Source organism: Pogona vitticeps, chromosome 4, assembly GCF_051106095.1.
Source record: "Pogona vitticeps strain Pit_001003342236 chromosome 4, PviZW2.1, whole genome shotgun sequence".
In the NCBI taxonomy this organism is placed as follows: Eukaryota; Metazoa; Chordata; class Lepidosauria; order Squamata; family Agamidae; genus Pogona; species Pogona vitticeps.
In genome coordinates, this window is record NC_135786.1 from 2,498,080 (window position 1) to 2,520,309 (window position 22,230).

At 47.5% G+C, this 22,230-nt stretch overlaps 2 protein-coding genes across 2 annotated transcripts in view; one reads left to right on the forward strand and one right to left on the reverse strand.

Annotated features, from left to right (window-relative positions):
• LOC144588812 (uncharacterized) overlaps positions 1-22,230 on the forward strand; it is an 856,730-nt gene that overhangs the window by 134,707 nt on the left and 699,793 nt on the right. The window lies entirely within an intron of this gene.
• Positions 1-22,230, reverse strand: part of EFCAB8 (EF-hand calcium binding domain 8) — a 53,346-nt gene that overhangs the window by 28,395 nt on the left and 2,721 nt on the right. The window contains exons 2-10 of the mRNA XM_078391742.1: positions 18,392-18,452; positions 15,078-15,258; positions 14,554-14,672; positions 13,119-13,222; positions 4,829-5,012; positions 3,659-3,764; positions 2,509-2,593; positions 788-900; positions 211-284 (exon numbers count right to left, since the gene is read on the reverse strand). Of these exons, the coding sequence (XP_078247868.1) occupies positions 211-284; positions 788-900; positions 2,509-2,593; positions 3,659-3,764; positions 4,829-5,012; positions 13,119-13,222; positions 14,554-14,672; positions 15,078-15,258; positions 18,392-18,452 (1,027 nt within the window). The remainder of the gene's footprint in view (positions 1-210; positions 285-787; positions 901-2,508; positions 2,594-3,658; positions 3,765-4,828; positions 5,013-13,118; positions 13,223-14,553; positions 14,673-15,077; positions 15,259-18,391; positions 18,453-22,230) is intronic.

Here is a 22,230-nt window from a genome sequence, read left to right on the forward strand (position 1 = left end):
TAAGGACCTGCTCAATCAAGGCATGAGGCTCAAAATTTAGATAAATTAGGGATAGGAGCCTGTACAAGGGAACAGAACTCTTTCTCCTCTCCTGCTTGCTAATTGGAAGCCCAGCTCATGCCTAACAGCACCTCTACATCTATTTCCTTAACCAGGAATCATGGTGACAACATCCATCCAGGACAGATGAGTCCCGGGGGGGAAACTCACAGAAACGGTGAAATTCTGGTAGGATTCAGTCTTTGCCTTCATGAGGATTTGCACGGGGACTCTTGCTAAGCCACCTGCGAAGACAAGGTGAATGCAGCTGCTTGAGAACCAGCAGAGTCCAGCTGTTCCAAAACTACTACAGATGTTGCTGTTGTCCCTCTGTTATAGAGGTTGCTGGTTAGCCAACCGCCCACATGGGTGCCCTGATGAAAAACAGTGGGTACATAAGAGCTGGCACCGGGAATCTCTCTGTGACCGGGAATCCTGCACAACGGGAACTACTTGGAGCAGGTGTTCCTTCTGCAAACGGTCCAATGTTTCTGGAGCTTGTGCAAAGAGTCATGCGGCACTCCCTTGCACAAGCACAACAGCAGGCAAGAGATTCTGCCAAGGGTCCACCTGCATAGCATTCGACGGATTCTGGACCATGTGCATCAGTGAGAGATCTCCCAGAGCTTCTGTTTGGGAGCACCAAAAAACCGCCAGCGAGTGACAACACATCATCCACCCACCCCCCTGTGTTTTTGCCTTCCGCTTCCACCACATGCTGTCCTGCATGGAGTCACCCATGATTTACCGATGTAGCTGCGAATGTTGAAAAGCCCGTTCCTCACAACATCGGTCGAAGTGAAGACGAGGACATTCCCTTTCACATCGCCAACACAGAACACGGCCTTGTGCCCGTCTGTCCTAGTTCAGGAAGGACGACAAGAAAAAGGAATGAAGATAACCAAGCAAAATGGCCTCCTCTCTCAGAATTAAAATCCTGCTTTGGAGATCCCACCCACAATAGCTCACAATCTGTATACAGCCATATAAAGTTTACATTTTTCAAAAAAAAAAATTATAACTTACCTCATCCTGGTGTCATTTGGCATTACATTTGATGTTTTAAATATCTTGTTGCCTTTATTATCTACAGAATGTCTAGTTGTACAGGGAAGTACATATATTTTAGTATAGATTATCCAGAATAGGGCTGTGCACTAGTGGGGTAGGTAGGTAGGTAGGCAGGCAGGTAGGATGGACAGATGGACAGACAGATGGACGGACAGACAGAGATTGGAAGGAAGGAAGGAAGGAAGGAAGGAAGGAAGGAAGGAAGGAAGGAAGGAAGGAAGGAAGGAAGGAAGGAAGGAAGGAAGGAAGGAAGGAAGGAAGGAAGGAAGGAAGGAAGGAAGGAAGGAAGGAAGGAAGGAAGGAAGGAAGGAAGGAAGGAAGGACTGAGAGATTGGATGGATGGATGGATGGATGGATGGATGGATGGATGGATGGATGGATGGATGGATGGATGGATGGATGGATGGATGGATGGATGGATGGATGGATGGATGGATGGATGGATGGATGGATGGATGGATGGATGGATGGATGGATGTTCTTCTCCCTTTTCAACCATATACTGCCTCTCTTCTGACTCAATCCGACCGAAGATGGCTCCCAAAGCTACAAGCAGAAAGCCTTAGCGCAGCCCTGCTGGGACACATCCCATGCATACAGTATATGTCTGAGGCGTTCATTCCCAACCCCTGTCGGAAACTCTCGACAACCACCAGTATTCAGAGCAAAGCGCTTTCAGCTGGGCCGACCAGCAGCCTCCTGCAATGGGAAACCCTGTCTTGCATTCCTTGCCTCATCCTCTCAAGAGCAACAAGCAAGGAGCAAGGGACCACCAGCTCTTCTACAGGAGGCTTCCATTGTGCCGTAACTCAAGTTTCTTCCCTGAATTTTAGGCCTATTCCAGACAACACCTTGCTTCGTTGCTTATTATTCGACCGTTCCACCAGGCTGTTCACAAGGCAGTCAGCATAGTTTTTGCAAACCCCCCTCTGTCTCCGCAACAGCCACGGGAAGGAGAAGTGGCAAAGCCATACAAGGCCACCGAGTGACGGGCATGTTTATTGTTGTGAAGAGAACCAAACAGGCAGGGTGGGGGAGACATTGCGTGACCACCACGTGCTTTTTTAAAAGGTAGGTCATCCGCAGGACAAATAAAATGTTTGGTCTGTGCTGGAAAGAGGCAGTGGTGCTAGAGGGTCCTTGGGACTGACCCAACAGGCCCTCCCCTTTGAGGAGGTCCCCCCCCCTTCCTTGGCCTGCTTCCCTTCAGATGCAAGGACGGCTAGGCTGGCTGGGAGGCTGTTGGGTTCCATCGGGTGCAAGAGAGCATTTCAAGGGGGGCCGGCTGAGGAAGGCTATCCAATGCAACCACTCCTGCCCTTCATCCTCCCATGGATCTTCGACCTTGCCATGGGAAACCGGCCATCCTTACCCAAGGAAGTGCGTCCATCAACCTACCAGTAATCCATGGCCGTGGCACATCCCTCCAGGTCAACCAGGGTAAATATCCGGTCGCATTTGTTGCCATTGATATCAAAAAACTCTGGTTGCAGAGGGAGACAGAGAGAAAGAGAAATCAAAACATTTTCTTCAAGGCCAACAGGCACTGCCTTACAAATACAAGAGAGTAAGTGATACATTTACAGACCATTAAAAATCATCATGCAATATGCAAGCTTTCACGGATTTAGAAAAAAACACATTCCATTGGGTTCGTACCAATGTGAAGAACATAAATGTTCATAGCAAGATGGATTTCGCCAGGAAAGTTACTCTTAGCTGTAAAGTCCAAGTGTTCTCGGCAAGATGGGTTTCACCCGGCACATCTCTCTTAGATGTGAGTCAGGGAAGAGGCAGCAAATTTTAGAGTGCTTGTGGCAAAGTTGCAGCTGAGGATTGGAGATCACTCCCCAGTTTTTCAAACAAAGAGGCACAGGCCATGCGCCCATGCGCATACATACCCCTCTCCATTTGGCCTTCCTTTAAAACAGACATGTCTCTGCTTGATGTGGGCAGGGAGTGATGCCAGCTCTTGAGTTGGCATCTTGTGGGACATGGTGGCGCTGTGAGCTAAACCGCAGAAGCCTGTGCTGCAGGGTCAGAAGACCAAGCAGTCGTAAGATCGAATCCACGCGACGGAGTGAGCTCCCATCGCTTGTCCCAGCTCCCGCCAACCTAGCGGTTCGAAAGCATACAAATGCAAGTAGATAAATAGGGACCACCTCGGTGGGAAGGTAAACAGCGTTCCGTGTCTAAGTCGCACTGGCCATGTGACCACGGAAGATTGTCTTCGGGCAAAACGCTGGCTCTATGGCTTGGAAACGGGGATGAGCACCGCCTCCTAGAGTCGAACACGACTGGACAAAAATTGTCAAGGGGAACCTTTACTGACCACACGGTCCCCTCTTATTTCCAAGGTGCTACCTTGGTTCCCTCTCGCTCGATATTGAAGGGTGGTAAATACCCTACTCATAGCAGTGCTTCACCATGACACATGATGTTGACCAATGTTGGGATTTTCCCCAAGCCACCAAGCTGGCTCCCTGCTCAGCGCCCATCAGGATAAAGGGATGGCTTGAGGACCACCCCTGCCGTCTGGCGGGCTTACCGATATCCTGGTCGGTCGTGGCAATGGCTAAGAGGTTGATATTCGGCAAGCAGAGCATGTCCGTCACCCAGAGCTTCAAACTGTGGCGGCGCTTGGTTTGGTCCAACTGCAGAAGGGCGGGGGGATCAGATCAGGAAGAAAGAGAAGACTCCAGGAGGTGGACTTCATCATCTTCCCCCCCCCCACACAAGGAAGCATGCCGAAGCAGCTTATGAACTTTGTCTAGACTGGGTTGGACATTTGCTGTACAAAACACAATTTCTACAACGGGCTGTTCAAAGGAAGGATTTGCATTTTTTTTTTTTGCTTTTTGATGAAACCATAGGAACCATGCAGCCCCTTCGATGAGCTTTCCCATTCCTTCCCATAACTAGGGCGAAGAGAAAAAAGATAAAGCCTCATTCCTGGAAAAGTCCAAGAGCTGTGATTTTTGTTCGCTTCCATTTTTCTGTCCGGTTCTCTTTTCTAGAGCTTCTGTCTTGGGGGATGCTAAATTGCCCCCCCCAGGGGTGGGCAAAGGGCTCCATATCTTTGGGGTCCGTCCCCTCGTGCTTGAATGCAGAGGTGAGCACAGGTAACTTCCCCCTCCTGCCAAACACAGCAGCTCTGCCCCTGGGACATGCCAGAACATTATGCTCCTTTTTTAAATTCCAAAAAGGCTGCTTATCACCTTGATTTCTGCTCATTTCTCATTTCGACAAAAGATTCGAGCTTCAGAGAGGGTGTCACTTCACCCTCTCCTCCAAAACAGACACTAGGTGGGTAGAGAGGGTTAAGGGGACCGGCCCTTGCCCAGTCAGGCCTGCCAGGATATATACGGCCGGGCATCATGGCAGGTCAGAGGGACAGGGGAGGAGCGTTGCTGTAGTCCATGGGAACAGCATTAACATCCCCAGGGTCTCCCCTTTGCTGGACTCCGGTCTGGAGAGTCTTCACCTCATGCTGGACCAACGCAACAGGACAGGACAGGGGCTGGCAGACCGCTCTCCCTCCCAGCACCCTGAAATCCCTCACCACGGCTTCCGGGTGGCGGCCGGGTGTCCATTGCAATGATTATGGGTATTTGAAAATACAAGAAAAGCAGGACTCTTTTCCAGCCAACTATGTCCCCGGCCACCTCCCTCCACACACAGCCCCGGGATGTGTTGACAGGACCCCCCCCCCCTTTACCTGAACTGTCCGGAGCATCTTGAACGAGTCACTCCAGTAATGGAGGATCCCATCCCTGCTCACGGTGAGGAATCGCCCCGGGGGGGACCAGCCGCCCCCTTTCCTGGACCTCTCTCTCCTCTCCAGGGCCCCTCGGCTCTGGTTTGGATAGAACTGGATCTTGACAATATCTTCCGCATGGGCCCTGGAGCAACGGGGAAAAAGAGGGGAGCATGCCCGGGGGTTACAGCCAGCACCCCCCCCCCAAGCTGAGTGTGACAAACCCAGACCTACTGGGATATGTCACACAGTTACACTAAGCTGCCACCAACCATTCCCTTTAAGAAGTCACACAGACCAGGGATGGATTTTTAAACAATAAAAAGAATAAGGTTTATTTTAAATACACACAGGGAAAAATAAACAATCAGGTGAATAAGATAAAGTAACGTGGCTTATTCTCACTCATACAAGCATACAGTTTGGTTCACCCAGAACCCTTAACTTGAAGCACAGACCCTGAACCTATCAGTTCTGGCTAACCAACAGACACCTGAACCTATCAGGTTGGTACTCTGACACACAGTAGTACCCTGTCTGACACACAGACTCCCACAACAGCTTCTTCTTCCCAGCTGCTGCTTCGTCACAACCCAGTGTCTCTCAGCATCTCTTAGCATCTCTCCACACAGGCATCACATATTTATACAGTACAGCCCCTCCTCCTGATGTCCCGCCTTCCACTCCCCATAGGATGGAACTTTCCCTCCAAACCCATGACAGACAGGTAACATCAGTGCTGTATGTAACACCTCCCCTCTTTATAAGTTGTTTTGTAGGGGGAAAGCTAAGGTGCTTTTCACCAAAAAACAACCTTGATAAAACACACAACAACATTTATACATACCATATTATACTTACTTATCCTTACACTCTAAGTTAACCATAGCAATTAGGCATTTAAACATTTACCATATACATTACATCAATTTACCTTTATTCATACAAACCAAGTTCAAAAAAAACAGGTACATTTACTTTTTGTCATCAATATATACACATAGTCCATGTTCTTTCGCCGTCTTCATTCTTCAGGTCTTCTTGATAAGGCGTCAGCAACACAGTTCACTGACCCTCTGACCACTTTCACTTCAAAGTCATAGTCCTGTAGGTTTAAAGCCCACCTCATAAGTTTGCTATTGTGGGTTTTCATTGTCTTTAACCATTGCAATGGTGAATGGTCAGTACACAGAATAAAATGTCTTCCCCAGATGTAAGGCTTGGCCTTCTGGATCGCGTAGACTATGGCCAAACACTCCTTCTCCACGGTTGCCAAATGTCTCTCACCTTTTTGAAGTTTCCTACTCAGGTAGGACACTGGATGCTGGTCACCATTCTCATCCTCCTGGCACAGAACTGCTCCTACCCCGCTGTTAGACGCATCGGTGTAGATGATAAACTCCCGGTCGAAGTCTGGAGCACGCAGGACAGGATAGTTGATTAACGCCTCCTTCAACCTCTGGAACGCCGCCTCACAGTCGCTGGTCCACGGGATGCGGTCATCAGCCGTCTTCCTCGTCAGATCGGTCAGCGGAGCCGCAATCTCGCTAAACCTCGGGATGAACTTTCTGTAGTAGCCCACCAACCCAAGAAATGATTTGACTTTTTTCTTGGTGTTGGGTCTGGGCCAATCACGAACAGCTTCTATTTTGGCCTCCAGGGGTTTTATCACTCCTCCCCCTACCATGTGACCTAAGTATTTTATTTCTGGGCTACCCAGCTGACACTTGCTGGCCTTTACTGTTAGCCCTGCTGCACTTAACCTCTGCAGCACTAACTCCAGGTGTATCAGGTGATCTTCCCAGGTATTACTGAAGATCCCTATGTCGTCAATGTAGGCCACTGTAAAGTCATTGAGCCCTGCCAAGGTCTGGTCCATCAGCCTTTGGAATGTGGCTGGTGCATTTCTGAGACCAAAGCTCAGGACTCGAAACTCATAGAGACCAAAAGGGCTGCAAAAGGCAGTCTTTTCTTGATCCCTGGGATCAATTCTTAATTGCCAATATCCCTTTACCAGGTCCAATGATGAGATGAACCGACAACCCCCTATGGTTTCAATCAGGTTGTCTAGCCTGGGCATTGGGTAGGCATCAGGAGTGGTTACACGGTTTAATTTCCTGTAATCGACACAAAACCTAATGCTCCCATCAGGCTTGTCCACAAGGACTATCGGAGAGGACCAAGGACTAGAAGAGGGGACGATTATGTTCTCCCTCAGCATCTCGTCCAGCTCCTTCCGCACCTTGTCCCTATAGGGTCCCGTTACTCGGTATGGGGATACTGCCTGCGGGGGTGCATCCCCGGTGTGGATCCGATGCATCACCCCCTTCACTATCCCCGGCTTGTTGGAAAACACCTGTTGATATTTACTAAGCAGCATTTTTAGTTCTTGCTGCTGGTCTTGGGTGAGTGCAGGACTGATCTTTACCTCCTCTGGGTTGTATTTTACTTCCCCTCTACCCTCCCAGAAGGGTAATTCAGCTTCCTCACTCTCAGCTGCTTTTATCGCGAATAAAACCCTCTGTTCCCCTCGGTAGTAGGGTTTTAGGGCATTCACATGAACCACCCTCCTTGCTTGGTTCTCCTCCTGCTCTATAAGGTAGTTCAGGTCTGACATCTTGGAAATGACCCTATATGGTCCTGCCCATTTGAGCTGCAGTTTATTCTCCCTGCAGGGCCTAAGCCAAAGCACTTCCTCCCCTGGGTCAAAGTGCCTCTCTCTAGCTTTGTGGTCATACCATGTTTTCTGTCTGACCTTCTGAGCTTGCAGGTTTTCTGCTGCCAGCTCTAGATTTCTCCTTAGGTCATTCATCAAGGTGTCTATGTATGTCACAACGTCTTGTGGGTCATCCTGGGTGATCTGCTCCCAATTTTGTTTGATCAAATCAAGGGGCCCTTTCACCCCTAAGTGTGCAGCAACCATGTCAGAGTGACCCCTTTGTAAGATCATGGGGCGATACTTTTCAGGTACCACCAGCTGACTTCTGATCCCATCTCCCCCTTTTGAGATATTCCTCAGGGTTTCTCTATATAAAATCCCCTTTTCCTCCAGAAATCTCACTGGGGTTTCAGGTGTTAGCTGGGCGTCAGTCACCTGTTCAAAACACTTTTGGAGAGTGGCGTCTGCCTTTTGCTCCTGTCCAAATCTGCTGTCTGTGGTTAAGGTTTCCACCACAGCTTCTGAACTCCCCTCTGCTTCCGTCTCTGGCTCATCATTACCCCCCTGAACTGTCCCTGTGGTGGCTTGTGAGCGTGTAATCACTAGCACCCGTTTCACATGTTCAGCCAGGTCATTTCCCACGAGCACGGCTGCTGGCAGAGTCGATGAAATCGCTAGCCTCCAAACTCCCCTCCAGCCTTGAAAGTTGACAGGTACCTCTGCTACTGGCAGAGAGATTACCTGCCCCTCAATCCCTGCCACCTTCATGCTCTCATTTGGGATTATAAACTCCCTAGGGATGATATCTGGATGGCACAGGGTTACCTGGGAACAAGTGTCCCGCAGCCCCCTATACTGACGGTCAAGTATTCCTACGTCCACCCCGGCTGTCTCAAACAACTGAGAATCTGTTTTCACCAGCAAGCAGCGCTTTACCTCTATAAGAGGACCATTTTCCTCAGCCTGATCAGCAGAGGTAGCTGTTCCAGACTGAGTAGCCATGGCAACAGGCTCCCTCAGTGACACTGAGCCTTGCTCTTTCTGGACACAGAACACAGCTTTTGGCTTGGTTCCACTAGACTCCTGAGGCACCATTCCTTTTAGCTGCTTTAATTTCTCACACTCTGAGATTAGATGACCCTTTCCCTGACAGAAATAACATTTTCTGGTGTATTTGGATTCTCTCTCATCTTGTTTTGGTTTTCCCTCCAAAATCTGAGGTCTTTTGTTTCCTGAGCACATGGCCTGGGGGTGGGGCCTAGGGGTGGGACTTCCTCCTTTAAAAGAGTGTGTTCCAGGACCCTGGACCCTTTTACCTAGGAAGCTGGGCTGAGGGCGACGGCCAGGTCTGTTTGCAGGGATGCCTTGCTGAGTTTTTTTTCCCCTGCGCTTTCTTTTTGTTTCCTGAGCACATGGCCTGGGGGTGGGGCCTAGGGGTGGGACTTCCTCCTTTAAAAGAGTGTGTTCCAGGACCCTGGACCCTTTTACCTAGGAAGCTGGGCTGAGGGCGAAGGCCAGGTCTGTTTGCAGGGATGCCTTGCTGAGTTTTTTTTTCCCCTGCGCTTTCTTTTTGTTTCCTGAGCACATGGCCTGGGGGTGGGGCCTAGGGGTGGGACTTCCTCCTTTAAAAGAGTGTGTTCCAGGACCCTGGACCCTTTTACCTAGGAAGCTGGGCTGAGGGCGAAGGCCAGGTCTGTTTGCAGGGATGCCTTGCTGAGTTTTTTTTCCCCTGCGCTTTCTTTTTGTTTCCTGAGCACATGGCCTGGGGGTGGGGCCTAGGGGTGGGACTTCCTCCTTTAAAAGAGTGTGTTCCAGGACCCTGGACCCTTTTACCTAGGAAGCTGGGCTGAGGGCGAAGGCCAGGTCTGTTTGCAGGGATGCCTTGCTGAGTTTTTTTTTTTCCAGGACCGCGCGCCTAACGGCGCGCGAAATTCTCAAATTTTATATCTGGCCTTAATATGGTAAATAGGAAAGCCAATGAGATTTGCATAAGCCGGGTAGTCAGGAAAGTTTTAAGGATCAGATCATACTTTTGCACTATTAAAGAGCAGGCCGGGTAGGTGGGGCTCGTCAGCCATGGAAGGCAGCCCATCTAGGAGAAGGAAAACTCCAATTTCAAACCTCCACTGCCTTGTGGCTATATCCACTCATGGAAAAGGCTTCAGGAGTTAACCTCGAGGCAAAATCCGGAGCTGGAGTCCCGAAGGCAGCATGTGTCATTCTGCCAACTCCTGCGACATTGCTGGAACCAGTTGTATTGGCTCTTGCCTTTCCATTGGACCATTTCAGCAATGTGGAGAGGGGGGATCTGCTGCTTGGGTAACAGCCTATCCTCCATATTACCTTACCCGGGCTTCATGCTCTGGAGAGGACACTCCTCGATTCAGAGCATGTTACCATAGTCTCTCGAGACTGAAGGATGCCTATGCAAGTTTCATGTCTGAGGGCTTCCCTTCACCATGGGCCCCTCCCCCTTGCTGGCTTTTCCCTGATCCCTGAGAGTACTTGCTGTAGGTTTCTTTGGGTTTACCTACAGATTTCCCCTCACCCAAGGGCTTTCTTATTTGGGAAATAAAATCTGCGATCTCGGCGGCTGCTGCCACAGATTTCGGTTTCCTTTCCCTCACCTGGAATTTCAATTCCCCTTGCAGGACTGAATAGAACTGTTCCAGTGCTATCAAGTCTTTAAGCTGCTCATAGGTCTCCGTCCCTTCCTGCGATAGCCATTTCTCAAGCAGCCTCACCAATTGGGCCCCCACTTGGGTAAAAGTCTGTTCTGGTTTTTTGGTGAGGGACCTGAATCTTTGTCTCAGCTGCTCTGCATTTATCCCATGTCTGGCAAACACCAGTTTTTTAAACTCTGCAAAATCTTTCATCAGTTCCTCAGGCATCTCGGCATAAACCTCAGCCAGGCTACCACTGATTAAAGACCGCATGATGGTCATCTTCTCAGTTTCCCTCACTGAGAAGTCCACAAACGCTCTTTCCACTAAGGAAAAGAACACCTCAGGACAATCTCCCTTGTGGTACACAGGGAATTTCTTCAGGTCAGCCTTAGACAATTGGCCTCCCTCAGAATCCCTATTATTATTATTGTTCTGGTTCATCAGTTCCAGTTTTCTTAATTCAAACGCCATTTTCTCTCTCTCCATTCTTTCTTCTCTCTCCATTCTCTCTCTCTCTCTCTCTAATTCAAATGCCATTTTCTCTCTCTCTAATCTTTCCTCCATTTCCCTCACCCTCGGTTCATGCTGTTGGGCTAGGATCAATTTTCTAAGTTCTGGGTTCTGCTCTCCTGTGCTGTCACCTTGCACTGAGCCAAATTCATCCTCAGAACCTTGGTCAATCTGGGGGTCTTTCACTTCACTCATGTCTGCTACTTGGCTTCGAGTCAAGGGCATAATCCCCCCTCAGAACAGGCTGCTTTAAAAGTCAAGCCTCAAAATAAAACGACCACTTTTTTCCTTCTTGCCTCAGAACCAGCTCTCCCTAGAGATTGCTGCTGTTCTTCAGCACTAACTTGCAACAGTATCGAGTCAGAGCCTACCCCCCTCTGCTGGGCCTCTCAGCTGGCAAGCTAGCTCGCTGTTGCTACGCAGTTTTGCCTCAGCTTTTTCCCGCCAAAACTAGGCTGCCTCAGAGCACCTCAATCTAAGTCTCCCCAGTTGGCACGTTCTTCTACTAGCGCACCTCCCCGTGAGGTACACCTAGAAGATTACCTACGCGCCTCAGACTGTCCCTGACTAGACCCCCCTTGCTCTGGGCACACTTGCCAAGGCTTTGCTGGACCACTGGACAACTGGACCAGTCGTATCCCACACGCTGGACACCAATCAATGTGACAAACCCAGACCTACTGGGATATGTCACACAGTTACACTAAGCTGCCACCAACCATTCCCTTTAAGAAGTCACACAGACCAGGGATGGATTTTTAAACAATAAAAAGAATAAGGTTTATTTTAAATACACACAGGGAAAAATAAACAATCAGGTGAATAAGATAAAGTAACGTGGCTTATTCTCACTCATACAAGCATACAGTTTGGTTCACCCAGAACCCTTAACTTGAAGCACAGACCCTGAACCTATCAGTTCTGGCTAACCAACAGACACCTGAACCTATCAGGTTGGTACTCTGACACACAGTAGTACCCTGTCTGACACACAGACTCCCACAACAGCTTCTTCTTCCCAGCTGCTGCTTCGTCACAACCCAGTGTCTCTCAGCATCTCTTAGCATCTCTCCACACAGGCATCACATATTTATACAGTACAGCCCCTCCTCCTGATGTCCCGCCTTCCACTCCCCATAGGATGGAACTTTCCCTCCAAACCCATGACAGACAGGTAACATCAGTGCTGTATGTAACACTGAGTTCTTCTCTCACCAGCCAAGATGCTCCTTTGCCCTCCAGAAGCAGCCCCCAACTCCACCCACCCCCCAAAGAGGAAAGGCTTTCCAGAAGTAACTGCGTTCCCTTTGAAACATGAAACCTTTTTGCCTGGAATTTTTTTTAAAAAAAACTTTTAATGTGATTGCCTTCTGCCATTTTAAATGCTCGTGTGTATCCTTATCGTGTATTTTAAATTGCTTTGTTTATTTTCAGTTTATTTTCAAATTGTTGTTTCATGCTCTGCTGCTGTGGTTATTTGTTTTATTTCTGTTTCATAAACTGACCAGAGCAGCCTTTGGCTGGATGGACGGTCTGTAAATGACAGACAGACAGACAGACAGACAGACAGACAGACAGACAGACAGACAGACAGACAGACAGACAGACAACATTCCCTCTTTTTCAGGGTCCAAGGTACACCTGAAAGACTTAACTGTTTCGCGTCCACAAATCATTTCAAGTGCCGTAATGGTTCTGTTTTTCTTTTTTGCTATACATTCTTAAGAGGAAAAGATGGGTAATGATAATTAAATCTAACGGGAGCTCATCTCATCCGTGTGCCTTTGGGGATTTAGCTCGCTTTTTGTTTTGTCCAGAGGCGGCAGGGATTCAGTGGCACACCTGGCACCTTCTCCATTCCTGGAAGGGTAAAGTTGCAAAAGGAGGAAAAACCGGCATTTGACGGAACCTGGAATCTGATCCTTCCTCCTCCAAAAGAAGCATCTTCGTTTTGTGCTCCCTTCCATGAAAAATAGATTTTGAACCAGAAAAACTCACACAGAATTGGTTCCCTTTCTCTCTTTTCCCTCCCCTTCTTCCCCTTTAATTCTGCCAACAGGCTGAGAGAGACAACAATCATCATAACTGGCTGAGAACAACATATCTGGAAGGGGCCCAAGAGGCCATCAAGTCCAGCCCCTTACCAAGGAGGTCCCAGTGGGGACAAACTCCCAACCTGTGGCTCTACCACCAGAGACCTCCAAGCCACAGAGATTTCCAGGACGGCTACTTCTTGGGAAACAGGCCGGCCAGCATGGCTTCCCAGGTCCAAAGGCAAAAAGGGCCAAGTCTCGTTTGCCTTCTTGTCTGCAAAGGGGACAGGACGGGAGGGACTGCCGAGATTCCCGTGTGGAATCTGAGCCTGGCCTTCACCCTCCCTTCTTGCTCACGGCACAAAGACAGAAGAGGGCCTTACACTGGAATGCGCTTCATGTTGGGCTGGAACTCAGGGAGCAACTTGCTTTTCTGCATGTCGTCTTTGCCTCGGTATTCACGCAGCATGTAGTTCAAGTATTCTTCCTGCAGGTCGGGTGGAGCAGAGAGAAGACTAAGTTGCCATTACTCTTGTTACGTCACCTCTTTTCTGCATGGAAGAACACCCCCTTGCACATGAGGATTTCCCAACGGGTGGCTGCAATCCTGTTGCTTCGTGCAGTAAAGCGGTCCTCAAGGAAGCCCATTGAAGCAGTGGGGATTTGGCGAGTCATCTCCTCTGTAAGTTCCACCAATTCCGTCAGCCTACTCTAGTTATGACTTGCAATGCTAAGCAACAGGATTTCAGCCAGTGACTCAAATGCAGAGAAGACCAGGGGCTGCAGCAAGCAACTACGTGGGAGAAAGTGAGCTAAAATGTCACAGCGAAAAGGTGTCACTGCAGAAGACACATCTCTTCATTTCCCTTCATTGCACATTGCGCATACTGTCTCTTGGTCTGTGTACATGTTGCACAGAAGCAAAGAAGCAAAACACAATCCCACCCAGCCATGGGCAGGTCATTCAGTTGCCCAAGAATCAGGCCCATCAGTCAAAAAAAAAACAGAGGCTGAAATCTGGTTGCTTCCTTCTGCTTATGGAAGGCAACGAGCAGAACTTTCAGTCACCTTTTTGCTGGCAATTAATAAGTCCCCACTGGGATTCTCAGAGGAGGGGGAGACATGCAGGCTCAAGAATCCCAGCAGCGACCCATTAATTGCCAACAAAAAATGACTAATGTTGCACCACTGTTTGTCCTCAGCATGCACAACAAAAGAAAATAACAAATTCTTAGCCCTCATGGCTGTAAAGTTATGCTTGATAATGTGTGGTGACTACATGCAAGGAGCCATAGGGTGGCCAAGGGAGGTTTTCAGCTGGTGAGGGCTAGAGCTGCATCACCCTATACAACTCCTGGGAAATAGAAGGGGAAAATATGGAGGCAGTGACAGGTTTTACTTTCTTGGGCTCCCTGATCACTACAGATGGGGGCAGCAGTCATGAAATTAAAAGACGCCCGCTTCTTCAGAGGAAAGCGATGACAAACCTAGACAGCATCTTTGACTTTGCTAGTCAAAGATCATGGAAGCAATTGCATTTTGTTGTTGTTTAGTCAACAAGCACAGTCAAAGCTATGGTTTTTCCAGTAGTGATGTATGAAAGTGAGAGCTGGACCATAAAGAAAGCTGACCACCAAAAATTGATGCTTTTGAATTGTGGTGCTGGAGGAGACTCTTGAGAGTCCCCTGGACTGCAAAGAGAACAAACCTATCTTTCTTCTAAAGTAACATAAGTTACTGTCAAGAAATGTCTAGGTAATTCAATAAGCTCTGAGGATGGAGGGCAGGGAGGTCTCTCATCCAAAACAGAAACCTTACCCAGTCCACAGCACCATCGCAGTTGATGTCCACCTTCATGAAAATGACATCGATATCTTCATCGGAAATATTCCCCATGATCTTCTTCATGGCCTTTCGGAATTCTTCCATATCCAATCCTAAAAAACAAAAAATAAAAATAAATAAAGGTCACCAGAGACTCCTCTGAAATTTTTGAGATCTGATGACATACAGCCAGGGCTAGGGAGAGCATCTGGGGTTTCCGAGTAGCAGGAGGGGGGTGAAGGCTCCAACGCTCAGAGGCCTTCAAGAGTCAACCCTCGGTCCAATCTGCTTGGGCTTGGATTCCTGCCTTCAGCAGGGGGTTGGACTGGATGGTCTTAGAGGCCCCTTCCAACTCAATGATTCTATGATTCTCCGTTCCCCTGGGGATTTGTGGGGGGTATGCCTGTTAGTGAATGGCTCCTAATCATCCCGATGAAACCGTTAAATTTTGCAGCATGCTTTATGGAGTAGTCCCTCTTAGCTGAATAAAAAGAATGGCTGCCAACCCAGCCCCTCACCTCCTCCACCATCAATGTCCGCTTCACGGAACATGCGCTCCAGTTTCCGTAGATGGTCATAGTTGATCTGGTCTTCCACCTGCTTGCAGCGAGCTTCATCGTGGGAGTCGGCGATCTTCATGAGTTGCTTATGGGATGAGCAGAGGCGACCCACCTTGCTCAGAAGACCAGGGAACTTGGGCTGAAAAGTAAAGTGGGTCATTTAGGGACATCCCTGCATCTACCTCTATGGCCTTTGCCTTTCCCAACTCTCCTGAGCATGGGGCATTTGAACACCAGCCTTTTCATAGTATCAGGTTTACAAAGGTTGCGTAACCCTTATTCATTCAGCCCAAAGGGATCAGACTAAGAAGAGTGCTATGAATAAGAGATTTGAATCAGAAAGAGCTGGAGAGCTGAAGAGGCCAGATTTGCTGTCACCACTTAGTCTGCTAAAGCCTTTGCCAACTTGGTCTAGGTATAATCCCCATATGTTTCTGTGGGAAGGGTTGCTCCACATAGTGAATTCATGTGTATGCAATTGAATTGATAATTTATTTTAGGGGGTTGAAGACTCTGCATATGGCACTGATTCTTCTCTGTTAATAATGCCCAGCCCAGCTGTAGAATACCTGGATTTTTTGTCTGAATCAGAATTCAAAGAGACACTTAAATTCTCCAGTTCTACCGGCAACTTCTGTATTGGTGCTGTAACATTTTGTTATTGTTATAATTGCTCATGTTGTTTGTTATATAACTGTGAATAAGGCTCGTTTTGTGAAACTTTGCTTGCAAGCTTTATCAATAGATATGGAAGCAAACAAATGTGATGAGATGGGTTTTTGAGTTAAAATCTTTTAAGGAATATGGGGTTTGTAATTAAGAAATGAGCCAGAGAGGTTCCATCTTGTTTCTTTGTATAAAGTATCTTTGCTATGCTGACAGGTTGTTTTCTTAGCGAGCAGAGAAAATGTTATTCTGATAGCCTGAGAAAAGGACTCGGTGTGATTAGATGGGAATTGTTGTGACGTTTTGCGAAACCACAGTAAACCCAAATAACATCTGGTGTGTATGGGAAAGAAGTCATGTGGTGCAACAGGACTGTTTGCCCAGTAATGAACTCTGATTGGATGACATCGTGGGAAGGTGCGATAAGCCCTTGCCAGTTACTCTTGAAAAAGGAACTTTTTGCCTATGGACATTGTCATTCAAGACCGACCTTTCAGTGATTCGTGACACATGGGACTAACCTTTACTATACTGGATTACCTTTGGACTTATGGGCTTTTTCCTAAGGACTATGCATGGACTGTTACCTATAGAATATCCTTTATGGACTTCTTTTCTTGAAATACTTCATATGGACTATACTCTTGGACTTTTCTAAGGACAATGGGACTTTTACTGAATTTTTCTTTTTAGTACAGGATTTTTGTTCTACAGGATCACTAAGGACTATAGCCTTTTTATAACCTACTTGGATTATTTTGTTTTTACTAATGAATTACTGGACTGGAACTGTTTTTATTCTTTTTAATGGCTTTTTGTGTTTTTGTAAGGTTTTTGAACACTTTTCTATTTTTCATGTTTTCTTTGCCTCACTGCATCTTTGTAACTAACCAGCACAATGCTAGTTTATTTGCTTTGGTTTAATTTGGCTTTGATAATTAGTAACATGCTTATTCTTTAATAAATTAGAGATTATAAAACTCAATTGGTTTTCTGAACAGTACACTTGTCATAGGGTCATCATGAGAGTACTGCCTCGACCTAGCTTACTTAGAGTCCTGCCTGTGGTGCAAGATAAGTCTCAGGACTACAAAGCCCACATGGTTTTATTTCAGCAATAGAGAAAGGGCACAAGGGCATCTTATGTGGGCAGACTTGTAAGAGGGAGTGTTGTAGCATGGCTAGCTGAGTTTGGACTCACTCAGCCCACTTTAGCATGTGCAAACTCCTGATTGCTCTCTGTACAGGCTTACACGTGTGTTTTCGAACCCGTGTTTGCTGACAACAAATAGCCCCATATACAAGTGTTATAGTACTGTAGTTCCTAACCTTGCAGACACAACGAGTCTTTAAAACAGAGGTGGGCATTTCATAGACCTCCAGAGGTTGTTGAATGGCAACCCATCATCCTTCACCTGGGCTATCCTGGTAAAAGCCGTACAGGAATCTCTGGAAGGTTGGAGGTAGCCCACCAGTCTTTAAACCAATGCCAGCTTCCTCCCACCCAAAAACCAGGATGAAACCCACTTCATAACATGGTTGGGGCATGTAAACATACATGCATACGTGTATATCCATGCACCTATGCAGGGGTCAAGTTGGATGCAACTTTAGCTTGTTTAGTTTAGAATTACTTGTCCCTGTTACATTGGCATTCCTGCCTTGAGCAGAGACCTTCTTCAAACTAGCTTTCCCCTCAGTGACCGGCTGCCTGAGTGGATTTTCTAAATGGATTGTTAGGTGTTATTGCTTTGATTTTGTTTTAATATTGCTTTTGTTTACCATTTCTCAGAGTGTCATTTGTTTCTGCTTTTGAAATATTTCATACCTATTGCTTTTAGCTTTAGATACTGTCTGTCAATCATATAAGCCACCTCGGGTCCCTTTTTGAGGAGAAAGGCAGGTGCAAAGATATTTTAAATAAATAAGTAAGCCCTGTCATCCCAGCCCTCATCTGGATTTATAAATGTTTCAGTTATTCCCTTTTCCTGATTCTCCAGCTGCAGAGGGCCAGATGTTTTGTTTCATCCATGCCCTAGCAGCAACGTATCTACCAAGTTTAAAGAGGAGCACGTGGGGCTAGATGACATTTGTTGAGACTCTGAAAAGCAACAGCAAAACAGCCTTTCAAAGGATCAGAACCTGCCACATGCCAGAAAAAGGACTTAGAACAATTCAAGCCCAAACCAGCCGGAGCTGCAAAGACAACTGATTTTAAAAGCCGATGAGCAGCTGTTGCATATGCAGGACTGCAGTGGCCACATCTGGTACTGGATAATCTTGCTGCCATCTTTATGATGTATTGTCATCTGCATTGGCCACTCTGAATGCCACATTTAAACACTTTTAGGCATATAGTTCTGTTTGTCTGTTGCCACAAAAACAACAAGACCCAGGGACATCTTGCAGCAAGAGTTGTCAAGCTGTGACCCCTCCAGAATATGATTCAACTTCAACACCCAGAAGTCTCAGTCTGTGCAACTAATATTAAAAATGGTGGACCCTGGACATTTTGTGGTGAGGTGCGCCATGTTAATTGGGCACCTTGATAGCCTTTCTCGTGTGATTTAATATGACTTTCCATCCCATAATGGTTGTTTACTCACTGTGGGTGGTATCCCTGGGGGATGCGGTCCAGAAAGTTCTCCTTCAGAGTCGGAGCCTCCCCTGCGTAAGAATCCAAAGCCGACAGCAACTTTTAATTTCTTTCACAGACAGCATTTCTAACCTTCAGCTGACCGAACGTTGAAAAGAGAAATCATAAACCCCGAAGGCATAGATAAGAGTTAGGGTTTTAGCTGATATTTGCCCTCCGTAAGATGGAAAGGGTGAACTCAGATAGTTTGCTTGCACCTGGCTTGATTTTTTTCTTTGCAAAATGGGAATAACCACAAGCATTAAAGTTGTAGATGTAGAAAGCATAGCCATGTTAGTCTAGGAAAGCGTCACAGGTAATAACAAAAGTTTTAAAAGAAAGACAAAAACATATTGTCCCCTTAAAGACTAACTTTTGTATTTTTTTAATGTGAGTTTTCATCGGCAACTTAATTTCAACACAAGCACCCCTGAAAAACATGCTTATCAAACATGCTATCATCATCATGCTTCACACCCACTAACTTCCTTACCTTTTGATATCTACCTATATGTTTATGCCATGTATAAATATTTGCCATGTTGTATCTCTCTCATGCCTGATGAAGTGGATTTCTCCATGAAAGCTCACATTAAAAGAATATAACAGTTAGTCTGTAAGGGTCCGTCATGTTTTTGTCTTTTAAAATACTTTCCCTGTTTATTTTATTTTCACCTATAAAGCATCAAAGTGTTATTTGAGGGGACTTCTGCTGCCCATCACCCTCTGAATGTATTTGAACATTATTCCCAGTCTCCACGGTTGATGGTCACAATCCGCCATATAAATTTGTCCACACCAGGTGCACACCAGAGAAAAGGCTGGGCCAAGAGTTCAGTTTACAGTTTTAAACTCTTTTTCACGAATTGAATTTCTGATTGGTCTCTGGGAAAAACAGGATAGTGGAACAGCAAGCCTGATCCGGGGGGGGGGGGGGACTCTTCTTACAACTGAAACACATTTTCAAATGGCAAAGTTCAAACACCAGCTTTGTTCAATGAAGGAAGAGATACTACGTACTTCTAAGACTGTCCTTGCCGAGACACAGAGATGTTCCACCTATAAAGGCAAAGAACATGCCCTTCCCTTCCTTCAAAGTCACAGTCTTAGCCTTATGCAACTAAATGGTCCCATAAAGTTGCGAAGCAACACTTATTATGACAAAGATAGTTTCTCAACCGGTCTCCAGATCTTCTTGGACTACAACTCCCAGAAGTCTTTGCTACTAACTATTCTGAATAGGATTTCTGGGAGCTATAATCGAAGAACACAAGGTTGGGAACCACTGCTCTAGATATTATATAGGTTGATTGGTATCAGCCTTGTATCATGTGGGGTTGCAAGGCTTCGGATTTTGGATTCCCTTTTCCAGCCCTCCAAGTTTGGCTATGAAATCTAAGGAAACGGGAAGTTGGCCGTGGAGCAACAATCCTCCGTTTCTCATGGCTTCGGGTCATGCTGTTTAGACATGCTCAGAAGCACCCTCATATTCCCCCCCACACACACACTGTTTTAGAGCCTGTGCCCATGGAAGCCACAAGTTAGGGAAGTCATCCTAATTTTGCAACTGTTCCTTAAATGCCAGCGTGGAGCATCTCCAGGAACAGGATGCTCCCAAACCGGCATCAATCACTGCAAGGTTGCAACCGCCAACTGCCAAGACTGAGGGGAGGACCATGACAGGAAGCAGAGGCAAACGAGCTGTGAGGAGGGTGAGGGAGCCTCCAGAAAGCAGGCCGGCGAGGGTGGCTCTTGCGTCCTTGAGGGGAAGGCTTCATTGAAGAGGACAGGGTTTGTTTTCTTTGCCAGCTGAAGCCCCACAGCCCTGCAGAGCGTTATCAAAACACCAATCTCCAGGCAACGGGTCCAGGGGGAGCCTGGAGGCCCAGCTCTCTCGGGGTTCCTCGGAGCAACGAGATTCTTCGGCACACCAAGGGACCAGCAGCCGCCAAGGGCCAAGGAAGGAGATGAAATGGGTTACTCCTCTCATTCACCTGAGAAGCCTGGGGACTCAAGTTTCCATGCACAGTGTGGGGAGATGGGAGGGATTGATCCTCCCGGGGGTGGGGGGGTGGCTTCTCTGTCCCATACATGTCGAGAGGTATGACCTATCGAGGTTTCACTGTAAACCAACAGCCTCAGGAGGTGTGCAAGAGAAGCATCGCTACCATCGGCAGATTTAATGGCCGTGAAAAGCAGAGGAGGGGAGAGGCTGTTGGCCAACCCAATTAGCAACGGCCATCACAAAGCGAACCAGAAAGATGAAGCGGTGTGGGAAGAGGGGAGGATGGCCAGGACAAATTGCGGAAAGGCTGATCACAGAGCAGCCAGAAGGCAGGCAGAGAGGACAACCGTCGTAAGAAAAGGCCTACATGTTCAAAGCTGATGCACGAAGGCAGGGAAGGGTAAAGAAGGAGGCTGATGGCATTAAATCAGCAGGGGAAGCATTATAACAGCCTTTTAAAGCATCCCTACCTTTGAGAAAGGAAAAGGGCACCTCCTTAATGGAGTCCTTCAGGAGAACACTAGGATTCCTCCCAAAATCAGCAAGATCCTGGAAGAATCTGAAGCCAGTTTGCTAAAGGCGTTCACTACCGCCCGGGAGCGTGTAGGATCGCCACTCAAGACAAGGAGCCTTCACCACTTTGGCCAGTAAAACTGTTTTCTGTCAGGCAGCCGTTAAATCTGAAAAGCCGGTAAACTCCGAAGTTCCGTTTGCCCCCCTCCCTCCTGGCTCTGCCCCTGAAGTCCACCTGGTCTTCCTTAAGCTTCCATGCCCGTCTGACCGATCTGCATCCACCCAGGAAGCTAGCTGGTCATGTCTGAGTTGGCATCCCTAATTCCCACAAGACAGGCAGGTTAGCAGAGGTGGCCATTGTCCCATAAAAAGCAGAAGATCCATGGGGAGCCGGAGCAGAGGTCCATCCAGGCTCACCGTCTCGTTCCCAAAGGAACCAACCGGACTCCTTGTTCAGCCTCCGGCGTCTCTGATGAAAAGACCAGGGGGCAGGCAAAGGAAAAGGCCACCGGCCATCGCATTCATCGCAAGAAAGACGAAGGGATGGTCGCAAGACGAGGCAGCTCCATGTGGCAAGTTACGGCTCAAACCTTTGCCCCTGCAGCTTTGTGGAGCCAGGGACAGGGGCTAACTACTCAAGAGTAAGCCTCGACAGCCCAGCACACTCACTGCTGTACAATAAAAGACTTGTCTGCTTTTGGGCAGTTGAGAAGAAGAGAGGTGATGGAAGGAGCTAAGCAGAAAGAAATTCTCCCTGACGCAAGGCCATAATTTGTGGTGGTGACAGTAAAGGAAATGTGTATGCCTCTGCACATGTTTTTTGGGGTTTTTTGCACATTTCTGTAAAATGCACAGCACTGGGAAAGGCATTAATTGTTGGCTTCTTGCATGAACTGTGATGTTTTTCTTTCTTTATTCATTCATAATAAAGTGTTGCACAATTATGGTTGCATATGAAATTTAAGGGAAATGAAAAACAAATTAAAATGCGAAGATAATGAGGGTGTTGTTGTTTTTTACCAGAAGTGGCCAGAGCTTGAGAACCATACAGATAACGTTTTTCCTGATTTTAGCAGTCATCCAAGGGGTTGGCATCCATAACGTGGATGGGTTGGGTTTCTGCTCCGAAGCCATGCCCCATCAATGTCCTACTGGAGCAGAGGTCCCCCGAAAGAAGGGGGTTCCGTCTCCCCCATGTTGTCTTGGCCCGTCCTGAGACAACCGGCCTCACCTAGAACCTTGGTTCCAGCAGGATTTCTCCATATGCCCCCAAAGTCTCATGCAGAGTTTAC